Genomic DNA, 12,955 nt, shown 5'->3' with positions numbered 1-12,955 from the left:
CAGCATATCGACAGATATGTTGGGGGCAGCTTGTCAAATGTTGCTCTTTATGTGAGCCAGGACCCTAGGACCCCCTGTAATCAAGCAATTTTAGACAGGCACATAAAGAATAGTCACACAGGGCTAAATCAGGCAACCGTGCTGGCCTGTGCACATTGCCTCTCGCGCACACACACAGTGCGTGCAGTTGCACCGTCCTGCTACAACTGTGCATCTCTCATATCCATCTCGTTGAGTGTTGGCTGGCAAAACTTTTCAATCATTTGCACATAAGTCACCGAAATTGAAAATTCATTTTCTTCAAAAAACCATGGGTCAATTATTTCATCTCGCTACAGTGCACACCAAACAGTTACATGTCGTAAATGTAGTGGATGCTGATGAAACTGTCTTGCAGTATCAGGGCTTCAACAGTGAATGTTCTGTTTATTTACAGAAGTCTCATCACTGAAGAATGGAAGTGTGTCATGAGACACACTGAGAAGTGCCTCTTGCATGCATTTTCCTCAGCAACAAAATTGCTTGAATTAGTTTCCTGCACCACAGCCAATTTCTAGGAAGGAATGTTTCTTCCTCGTGAAGGCTTCACCTAACATATTGAGCAAACACTCCAACAGCAGCCACATGTTTGTGGGCAGAAAGCCTTACAATGGCAATGTTTTGGAGTGCTGTAGCTGTCTGTAGATCTTAACCCACCACAGCTCGTCTCCCTGAAGTCGCCTACCCATGAAATAATCGACTGCTATCCAGGAACACAACTACAGCGCGTTAATACTGAAATGGGTATGGAATGCATGTTGCCTGGCAATGATTCAGCAAATATTAGAAATGTTTGCCCTGACAGCGAATGTGCTCTCACTTTTGTCCACTCCATGATGCTAACTAAATGAATCAGAGCTACAACTTTATGCCCTACCCTCTCAAATGTGCCCCCCCCCCCCTCGCCTCCTCAGAGTAACCATCGCTTCAGGGCACCAAAGTCAAATAAGCATGTTGCTCCATTCCACTGCATACTAGGTTACCATTTGTGAACCAGTATGGGGTATCTTCTCTCATTATGTTCTCCTTAACACCAAGTGTTGATCAGAGATGAAGGTATCATCAGGAGTGCACCTGGAGAGTGTGATAGGATCACTATTATTCTCTACATACATAAATGATCTGATGACAGCATAAGCAGCAATCTGCAGCTGTTTGTTGATGGTGCTGTGGTGTGTGGGAAAGTGTCAATGTTGACTGTAGGAGGATACAAGATGAATTACACAAAACTTCTAATCTGGGTGATGAATGACACCTAGCTCTAATTGTAGAAAAATGTAAGTTAGCACAGACGAGTATGAAAAGCAATCCATAATGTTTGAATACAGCATTGGTAGTGTGTTGCTTGACATAGCCATGTTGGTTACATACCTACGTGTAACATTGCAGTGTGAGCAAAAATAGAACAAGCATGTAATGGTGGTAGCAGGGAGTATTACTAGAGTGTTTGGAACCACTGCCAAGTCACACTACAGAATGATAGTGAAGCAATTCAGTGGTTAGCCACTAGACTTGTTACTGGTGCATTCAATCAACCTGGTATTACGGAGGTGCTTTGGGAGCTCAAATGGGAATCCCTGGAGGGAAGATGACATTCTTTTCACAAAGAATTATTGATAAAATTTAAAGAACCAGCATTTGAAGTTGGCTGCAGAACAAATCTACTGCCACCAATGTTCGTTTCATGTAAGGACCACAAAGATAAGAGAAATTAAGGCATTACAGAGGCATACAGACAATGTTTTTTCCCTCACTCTATCTGTGAGTGGAACATCAAAGGAAATAAGTAGTAGTGGTACAAGGTACTCGCTGTCTTGTGGAGCAGGAATGTAAATGTAGGTGCACATGTAGCCTGGCGACCTTGTCAGGTAGAGAAAGAAGAGATGGAAAGCACCTTGATTTGTGTGTTTGGAGTAATTGTTGCAACTCCCTCGAGCCATTAATTGGGAAAGCATCATGTAGATGCTAATTGAAATCTAGCAGCAGATGTTATAAGAAAGATGTTATACGTCACAGGGAGGCTTATTGCTAATTCTGTGAATACAAATTTCAACTGAGTCAACCACCAGGTTATTTTGTTCCCTCACAAAATGACCATGGCATAACTGAGTAAACATTATAGACCAAAATTTCAAACCAGATGTACATGAATATGAGAAAAAAAGAATACTTAAACACAGTTTCTGAGAGGGAAAGCTAGGGAGAGATTTCAACTTAAAGGGCTACAAAAGAAGGGAAGAAAGCAGAGAGAATCCATTATGAGGGGCAGTATGAAATGGAAACAACTGATGTTGTCCAAAAACCAGATAGGAATGTAATATTGTGATAATGAAAATGACAGGTACAACACAACTAACTGAATATGAAAAATGAGGACAAGCACATGTTAAGTGTGCCCTTATGTTACCTGTCATTCTTATCATGGAGGTAAGGAATTCTCTGTCAGATTTGTTCATTTTGTTTGTTAAAGGAAATCAAAGATAAGGACAGTTTCCTCTACTGGAGGGCAGTACACAAAGCCAAAAATGTTTACAGTAATCACAAAACAAGATACTTCTGTAAATTGACTCTAATAACAGGAAACTGAGAATGGTGGTGAAACTGCTGGACATAGTGTTATTAGTTATTAAAGGTAAGAGGTCATCACTTAAATATATCAACATACCAAGCACATGTTACTGTTGTTGCATATGCCACCTTCATGTTCACAAAAGTGAGGGTGAATGACATCATGACATGATACAGCACACCATAAGGTAATTTTGGAGTTGTGTAATGAACACTTGTGAAACCCACAACAATTTTCCTTTGCACAGTAATAAAATACTGTTTGTTGGTGTATCTATTAAGGGAGAAGTGGCCTTCATCTGACATCCATATGTTGTTAATAAGTCTGGAGTCCTAACATTTTAACCAAAACCTGTTCGCTAAACTCTCTACGTGACATGGGGCCTTGAGGATTTAATTGCTGCACAATCTTTTAACTTATGGTCATGGAACTTTAATTCATGCAGAATTTCCTTATCAATCAATCTATAGAGCAGATGCATGTTGTAGTATGGAATTACAAGGTCCCCTCTCAATGGAAACTCAAACAGCTGCAATGGTCTCCAGGCTATGTACAATTTGAAACCCCCCCCCCCCCAAGCTGAACACATTTCTTCAAAATTATGCCTGAGCAGATGGGACATGTCTGAGGTATACTAGCTGATAATAATGTCGAAATACCCTTTCTGCAGCAGTCACACTATCACCCTGCTTGTAAAGTGCTCTCACAGTGATAGCGTGTATCACATCTCCAATGCTGTAAGATTACTAAATGATAACGTGTTCACAACAATTATACATCAGTTCCAAACAACTTCTGCAATTACAGTGCTACCAACAATAATGTTTCAAATTTCCCATTTCCCTGTACTACCCTGTATTTTATGGTATCGTAACACACCCGAGAAAATACGTTTTGAAAACAACCCATACTTTTAGCTACTCTGGTATGTATTTATTTATTTACTTATATCTAAAAACAAAGATTCTGTAACTTACCAAACGAAAGCGTTGGTACGTTGATAGAGACAATAACAAACACAAACAAACACACAAATTTCAAGTTTTCGCAACCCACGGTTGCTTCATCAGGAAAGCTTGAAATTTGTGTGTGTGTTTGTGTTTGTTATTGTCTCTATCAACGTACCAATGCTTTTGGTTGGTAAGTTACAGAATCTTTGATTTTAGATATATTTTTCCCACGTGGAATGTTTCCCTCTATTATATTCATATTTATTTACTTCATTACTCATCATGGTCTATAAAATTAAAAAATTCCTGGGTGATGATAACATGTTCCGCCTATTATGCATGTCCATCACTGCCAATTCAGCATTCTCCGGGCCTCCCATTTTCCACTGTTCTTTTCATAGCTGCGTATGATGCACTTCCCTGTACTGGGTCTTTTATTACACAATCTCTTCTCATCCAGTGTCCTAGTCAGTTTTGTTTGTTTCTCTTAATTGTTTCCAACCTCTGTCTTTTCTCATTCACCCTGTGTAACACAACCTCATCTCCAAACCCATATTCACATCTCAAAAGCCTCCAAACATTTTCCTCTCTCCGCTACAGTGTCCAAGTTTCTGCATCCTACTGGGGAACAATACATACAGAACACTTCACTTCACTAATATTTACTTGGTTTATTTAGTGTACCAAAGAAAATACTACTTCTTCTGCAAGACATTTCTCACGTATATATATATACCCTTGTTTTTATTTCTTGTTTATATCTCGTGTCACTGGTTATTTTGCATCTCACGTAGCTGAAATTTTCAAACTGCTCCACTAAGTAATCAAAAATTTTTCTTAGTCTTCTTCACATTTATCCTCACTCTTTATTCCTCACAGCTCATGTTCAGTCCTTTACAAATGATTGCAAGATGGTGCTGGCAAGTGTTTTGTAATTTTTTTTTAACTTTGGCAAATCAGAAATTGGCCAACAGTTTGTTTCCAGTGAGTGTCCAAAGAAACAATGTGAAAAAATGGAAATTTCACTTGATGGTTATTGTTGAATGACTTTTTTATGACTAGCGTAAAGGTAAAACACAATAACAATGCCCCACTGTGGGGGCTCACAAAGGCAGATGGTGGGTACCAAGTTTCATAAAAGCATCATGTCATATGAGGAGCCATTTTGCTGAAATCATTTATCCTTAATATTACGAGGGCTGTTCAATAAAGAATGATCATAATTTTTTTTTACGGTCATAATTCCTCGCGCTAAAATTTAATCTTGATGATATTCTGTTAGCTTAATGTGCAACAAACACACTGTAGTAGTTTCATTGTTAGGACTCCTGGTTCCCGCTTTTGAGACGCAGGCAAGGTCAGACATGTTTAGTATCGCCTGCTGCTGCAATGGAGGTAACACGGGAGGAACAATATGCGGCTTGGAAATTCTGCTTTCATCTCAACAAATCTTCAGCTGAGGCCTATACAATGTTACAGGAGGCCTATGGAGAATCTGTTCTTCCCTACAGCACAGCTTGAAGGTAATTTAAAATATTTAAAGAGGGGAGACAATCAATTTCAAAGGAATGTGGCCTCGGTCCTCCAGTTATTGCTCAAGAAAACATCAACACTGCTGCTGTCATTGTGAGAGAGGATCGACGAATTACCTAAAGATCACTTTCTGAAATACTGAACATTTCACTGGGTGCCACCCTCACATTGGTGACACTAAAATTACACATGACATGTTTGTGCATGATGGGTTCCAAGACTGTTGATTCACGAACAAAAGGATATTCGCGTGCAGGTCTGCATGCAGTTAAAATTGATGTACTTCATGTTAGAGGAAGATCCGGAGTTTCTTTCAAATGTAATCACTGCTGATGAAACTTGGCTACATCATTCTGATCCTGAGAGAAAACAGCAAAGCTCAGTGTGGAAATTTCCAAAAGTTATGGTCTTCTCATTCTTTGATATTCATATAATGGTGTATCAGCATGTTGTAACTGCACACACACCAGTAACTGGACAATACTACAGGGATGTCCTGAGAACATTGCAAGTCCATATCAGGCACAAACGACCACATTTCCATGCAGCATATTGCCAATGTTGTTCTATCTACATCTACATGGATACTCTGCAAATCACATTTAAGTGCCTGGCAGAGGGTTCATCGAACCACCTTCACAATTCTCTATTATTCCAATCTCGTATAGCGTGCGCGAAGAATGAACACCTATATCTTTCCGTACGAGCTCTGATTTCTCTTATTTTATCTTGGTGATCGTTCCTCCCTATGCAAGTTGGTGTCAACAAAATATTTTCGCATGTGGAGGAGAAAGTTGGTGATTGGAATTTCGTGAGACGATTCCATCGCAACGAAAAATGCCTCTCTTTTAATGATGTCCATCCCAAATCCTGTATCATTTCTGTGACACCCTCTCCCATATTTCGCGATAATACAAAACATGCTGCCTTTCTTTGAACTTTTTCGATGTGCTCAGTCATAGAGCTCTGCATTTCGATGAAAACAACCGCTCGAGCATTTCCCATTTCGTGCCACTGCTCGATGTCTGGGAAAGGCCCACGCTGCGATACGGCTGTGGCCGTCTAATGCACCATGTGGCCGGTTGTCCTCCACCTCTCAGTTATCGGTTGCACTGTTGAGCACTGCCGGACACTCGAGTGTACTCACAATCTTGGCCGGTGACAGTACAACCGCCGTGCGCTCTACAGTGCCGAATCGCATTAGAAACCGTGTGTAAACGCAGTTGACGACCTGGCTTTGTGCAGCGCAGACAGCGTTGTGGATAAACCAAGTATAGGTCATAAACGTTCCATTCATGAAACAAAGGAGTATTATGGTGAGAATTAGGAGCAGCTCATTAGTCCTGAAGAAGAAAGACATGTCGGAAGAGGAGGAGAAAATTGAAGCTTGGAAATCGTTGGCACTTGTAGTGGATCCTGTCACGCAGGCTCCTGCTGGTTTCGTGCAATGTACCACACGTGATACCATACTTCTGTACCAGACATGCACAACAGGTATGATTCGGCACTGCAAAAGTAAATGTGGAGCAGAAGTCCACCGGCCACTTGCAGTACCAAGTAACATAAAGAAAGTTGTTGTTGATAGGTTGGTCGATCTGAGTGGAATAGATTTGCTACCGTTAAATACTTGTAGTAAAATTGGCTTGGCGCCACTTATGGCAAAGTCAGTATAGAAGATGTTCTTCCGCACCCTACCACTGTATTGCGGCATATTAAAGAAAAGGCAGACAAAATACGGGTGACAATGGTGCCCAAGCTAATATGTGCCTTAAAGAACAAAATGTGCGCTTTAGACACTGATCTGTGGTCTGATAACTACAAGAAGAGAATTTTTTTGACTGTGACATCGCATTATGTGAATGATGAGTGGCAGCTAGAAATGTTTGTTTTGATAACAACCGAGTTTCTGAATGTACCTAAGACAGGAGAGAACATACGGAACGAAATCGAAGAGCGGATGATTGAGGTAGGAATTAACAAGAATGAGCTTACGAAACGTTAATTTGTCACCGAGCAAGTAGCTAATATGAAGAAGGCACTTGAATCTTACGACCGTTTGCCTTGCTTTGATCACTGCTTGATGACTGCACTTCATCACACATTTCAAGAGACGTTTTTAGAAGACGAAGCCCCTGAAATCCTGTCGTGTCTACTATCAGCAAGAGCTACAGTAGGCTATTTGAAGAGATCGGGTCACTTGGGGCGTCTGCGGCACTCTGTGAAGCAAGAAGCTGTAACTCGGTGGAACAGTATACTGTTAATTCTCAATTCCGTCATCAGTCAAATCGACGATATTCGAGACCTACTAGAATCCCAGGGGCAATCGACACTCTTAGAAACCTTCCAAGAAGGGTGCATACGAGACGGCATTGCTTTTCTAACCCCTTTTAAAGAAGCGAGTTTGGATTTGGAAACTACAAAGATAACAACGCTGGAACACGTGCTCCCATGGTACAAGAGTCTGTTACATCATTGTGAACCAATAGACAGTGACAACAAGGTAATAATACTTTCTATAGGTTATGATCCTTTACATTTCTGGCATTCCCCAAGGTAGTGTTATAGGCACATTGCTGTTTCTTATCTATCTGCTCAGATTGTCTCCTTATCAATCCGCTCAGATTGTCTCCCAAATCGTTTATATAAATAAGGAACAGCAAAGGGCCTATAACACTACCTTGAGGAACGCCAGAAATCGCTTCTGTTTTACTCGATGACTTCTGTCAATTACAACGAACTGTGACCTCTCTGACAGGAAATCACAGATCCAGTCACATAACTGAGACGATATTCCATAAGCACGTAGTTTTACTATGAGCCGCTTGTGTTGTATAGTGTCAAAAGCCTTCTGGAAATCCATAAATATGGAATTGATCTTAAATCCCTTGTCAATAACACTCAGCACTTCACGTGAATAAAGAGCTAGTTGTGTTTCACAGGAATGATGTTTTCTAAACCCATGTTGACTGTGTGTCAATAGACCATTTCCTTCGAGGTAATTCATTATGTTTCGAACACAATATATGTTCTAAAATCCTGCTGCATATCGATGTTAACGATATGGGCCTGCAATTTAGTGTATTACTCCTACTACCTTTCTTGAATATTGGTGTGACCTGTGCAACTTTCCAGTCTTTGGGTACAGATCTTTCGTCGAGCGAACGGTTGTATATGATTCTTAAGTTTGGAGCTAATGCATCAACATACTCCGAAAGGAACCTAATTGGTATACAGTCGGGACCAAAAGACTTACTTTTATTAAGTTATTTAAGTTGCTTCACTACTCCGTGGATATTCACTACTACTTTATACATGTTGGCAGCTGTTCTCGATTCGAATTCTGGAATATTTACATCGTCTTCTTAATTATGAGGATGAGTAAAGGTATGTTGTCAAAAACAAAATTATGATCATTCTTTATTGAACAGCCCTCGTATATTTTTGATGTTTAATACCGTCTTCAAGTCATGCTAGAAACTATGTAGAAACTGGATATGTACATACCACATTGTTTACATCCACCCCTTCTTCCACATCTGGTTGTTCAGCTTCTTCATTGATATCTTCTGCAGTTGATATTCGCAAGAGACCAGAGGCTGAATCGTAACTCACTCCAGTCTCTGGGATTGTTGCTAAATATCGGCCAAAACTGGCCAGTTTATATGCTCGCAGGAGTGACTGTGAACAAATGATCTTCATATAATAGCATAATAGGTGACACCAGAAGATTAGGGTAATGATACTATGAAACAGCATTTTAGCAGATGTACAATTTCAATAGATGTCCACAGCCAACAGATGCAAACATTTTTCAGGTGTGTTGGCAACAGACAACTTCTCTATTTTACTAAAACACCTGTTTGTGGATGGTGTACATGTCACCTAGCTAAGAAGTAGAACTGGTTTATAAAAACAATTCTTTTTTCAGGGACAATATGGCAATTTAATGAACATGGGTAACTTTTACTTATATCAAAATTAATCAAAAATATTAAATTGGGGAGGTGGTCAAATTTCTGTATGGTTCACTTTTGTCTGTGATGAGATACTGTTAAGTCACAACAGATAATTTTCATTCCTAGTTTTATACTTACAAATACTATAGCAGTTGTTTTTTTTTTGTGATTGACTGTGAATGAACTGGAAGACTCCTCAGTATGAATAGCTGCTTAGCTGGTCATGTTCGGTTGTCACATTCAACCGAGCAGCTGGACAGTGCTGCCCTCTCAGAAATTGTTTGTGTCTGAGCAACAATGACCAGCAGACCAACCCTACGAGAGCACCTAATGGCGCACGTGCATATCTGCAACGGTGAGAACAGAACTGAACGGGGCTTGGTCAGTTGGCTATCATATCTCTTGGCCTGATGCCCTGAATGCTAAACAGTGGATATGTTTAGTTTGTTTTGTGAAAGCAAACATATCATTGCATTTTCATCTGTGGACACTAGCATTTTGGTACATTCAAGCCAGAATGTGTTGGACAACTGCTGCTTCTGCTGTTGTCTGATATGCTATCTTTCCATGATGAATAAAGTTTTAAGAAAGAAACTTATTACCACATGCTCAATGGCAAAAGCAAGCCTCACAGTTGTTAAAGCACTTTGAATATTATGTACATGCTGAGGGCAGAGGAATCTTCGAATATATGGGCTTTGAAATCTCAAAGAAAAGTAATAATAATAATAATAATAATAATAATTTTAAAAAATTTGCAGCAATTCAGATTAATCATGCTAATGCAGCTGACAAGGTTTTGTCAAATTCTGGATTTGCCTTGAGGGCACTGAAATATAGCATCAAGCTGCCTACCATAAAAGTGCTGTCATTTAATGGTGATGTAACACAATTCGGGCATTTTTGGAAGACATCTGTGAGTATCGTCATAAATAACGCGGAATTAGAGGACACTGCTAAGTATCGCCATTTGCTTAGTTCATTAACAGGCAAAGCACATAATCTACTGCTTATCTTCTGATGACTAACACTACCTTTGGTTTGCAACAGCTAAAACAATCTTCAGCTGATTGCACTGCCGCATTTAAATAAACTTAACACCACGGTCAATGACAAATTCATGTGCACGTAAACTCCATGTACCACTGACAAGGCTTCAAGCGATGTGCATGCGCTGATAGCATTACATCTAGATAACTCTTTGCAAGACATAATTACATCAATGCTCCTTATAGAAAGGGCTGAACAGTCTGTAAGAGCAAAGTCTCAAGCCAATCTGAGTTTGAACGGCTTTCCAACATTCAAAGAAACGTATGCTTTTCTTGAAAACAAATGCAACTCATTAGAAACTGTCGAGACACAACACATCACGGTATGCCCAGTAATAAACATCATAATACCTCCAATATACAGTAGTTCGGGCTTTTGAGACAAGATTTACATTGTTACTACTGCTGTATGTGTCATGTACTACCAGTTTCCTGTATTGCAGAAATGTAGGAAATTCAGACAAGCTACATGTAGCGAATGCAAACCAATTGTGATGCACAACAACTTGGTTACAATTGTCTGAAGAGTGATCACAGGACTTCTAACCACAAAGTCATTAGCAACCATACCTGTGGTAAATGACACTATACATTACTGCATGCACAAGATGGAACAAGGAATGACTGTCCAAGTGAAAAGCCATACAAACACAATGATAAATGTCAGTCAAGTTTATAACATTATTACTCACTGAAGGTCAGCCCAGGCAATTGAGTGCTTCTTATACTGCAAGAATTAAGCTGCAAGACAACAGTGGCAAAAGGCAGACTTCTCGTACTTTATTAGATTCTGGGTCACAGTCATGCTTCACATTGGAAGCAGCCTTCAAAGGTGGCACAGCAGGGTGCCAATTCAATGAGTAGGTGCAACCCTCTCAGAAACAGAACACCATGTCTCTGTACAAATGGGCCCGGCATAAGAAACTTCATGTTGTCTGTCAATATTTAGTTTTGCCAAACATAACATACATCTTGCCAGAACAAATAGTTGATCCCAGTTGGAACTTGCCAAATACACAACTAGCTGATCCAGAGTTTTGGTCACCTGGCGAGATGGACGTACTGCTAGGAGCAGAATCTTGTCCGGTAAGGACTATCTCCATAGGGGCTGATCATCCCACACTTCAGGAGACAGAACTAAGTTAGTTATTCCATATCAGGCCAGTATCAAACAGCAGTCGATTGTGTAAAAACTGATTGGTTGGTTGGTTTGGGGAAGGAGACCAGACAGCGTGGTCATCGGTCTCATCGGATTAGGGAAGGATGGGGAAGGAAGTCGGCCGTGCCCTTTCAGAGGAACCATCCTGGCATTTGCCTGGATTGATTTAGGGAAATCACGGAAAACCCAAATCAGGATGGCCGGACACGGGATTGAACCGTCGTCCTTCCGAATGCGAGTCCAGTGTCTAACCACTGCGCCACCTCGCTCGGTGTGTAAAAACTGACACGACATTCAAACTCATGAAACTCTGGGAGATGTAAGAATTACATAAAGTACAAACTTGAAATATAACTTATTTCATAAGAATATCTTGCAACCGTAAAAGAGAACTGTATCGAACAGCAAGAGGGAGTACTGACACCAAAATTGTTCAATATTATAAAAACTATTGTGCGGTACTAAGAAAAGTTATTAAAAAGTCCATAAGCATGTGTATCATGTCTGAGATCAGTAACTCTGATAATAAAATTAAAGCAATTTGGAATATTATTGAAAGGGAAACAGAGCAACCAAGAGCACAGGAAGATTTTAGTGCCATAAAACTGAATGACAAGTGTACTAACGAACAATCAGAAACTGAAAATATTTTCAATAATCATTTTTTAAATGTTGTGGAGAAAATAGGATCTAGATCTTCACTAGAAGAGGCAAGGCCACTAATAGAAGAGGCCATACCTGTGCAGTTTGAAACAACTATAATTTCACCAACCTCTCCCTCTGAAATCAGTAAAATAATAAACTCACTGAAAGGTAAAAGCTCTTACGGAATTGATTCCATTTCCAGCAAGGTACTTAAAGCTTGTTCCCCACAGGTAAGTAGGAGTCTCAGCCACGTATGTAATAGCTCTTTGGAGCAGGGTGTTTTCCCCAATAGACTGAAATATGCCATCGTAAAACCATTGCATAAAAAGGGGGATACGTCGGATGTCAACAACTACCGCCCAATTTCTCTTCTGACAGCACCATCAAAAATTTTTGAGAAAGTAATGTGTTCAAGAGTAGCCTCTCATATTTGTAAAAATAAAGTACTAACAAAATGTCAGTTTGGTTTTCAGAAAGGCTTTTCAACAGAAAATGCTATATACGCTTTCACTGATCAAATATTAAATGCTCTGAATAACCAGACGTCACCCATTGGTATTTTTTGTGATCTCTCAAAGGCCTTTGATTGTGTAAATCATGGAATTCTTTTAGATAAGCTAAATCATTATGGTTTGAGGGGGGCAGTGCACAAATGGTTTAATTCATACTTAACTGAAAGAATGCAGAAAGTTGAAATAAGTGGTTCATGTAATGTTAAAACAACAGCTGATTCCTCAAACTGGGGAGGCTATCAAGTACAGGGTCCCACAGGGTTCGGTCTTAGGTCCTTTACTGTTCTTGCTATACATTAATGACTTACCATACCACATTGATGAAGATGCAGAGTTAGTTCTTGTTGCTGATGATACAAGTATAGTAATAACATCCAAAAACCAAGAAATAAGTGATGTAATTGTAAATGATGTTTTTCACAATATTATTAAGTGGTTCTCAGCAAATGGACTCTCTTTAAATTTTGATAAAATACAGTATATACAGTTCCGTACAGTAAATGGCACAACTCCAGTAATAAATATAGACTTTGAACAGAAGTC

At 39.7% G+C, this 12,955-nt stretch overlaps 1 protein-coding gene across 1 annotated transcript in view; it reads right to left on the bottom strand.

The window, feature by feature from the left end:
- The window catches only part of LOC124622143 (protein SMG5), a 276,199-nt gene that overhangs the window by 131,661 nt on the left and 131,583 nt on the right, over positions 1 to 12,955 (bottom strand). The window contains exon 12 of the mRNA XM_047147775.1: positions 8,596 to 8,769. Coding sequence (XP_047003731.1) covers positions 8,596 to 8,769 — 174 coding nt within the window. The remainder of the gene's footprint in view (positions 1 to 8,595; positions 8,770 to 12,955) is intronic.

The sequence above is a fragment of the Schistocerca americana genome, chromosome 7 (assembly GCF_021461395.2).
Source record: "Schistocerca americana isolate TAMUIC-IGC-003095 chromosome 7, iqSchAmer2.1, whole genome shotgun sequence".
NCBI classification, from domain to species: domain Eukaryota; kingdom Metazoa; phylum Arthropoda; class Insecta; order Orthoptera; family Acrididae; genus Schistocerca; species Schistocerca americana.
Note: the sequence above shows the minus strand (reverse complement) of the source record. Positions and strands in the feature narration are given on the sequence as shown.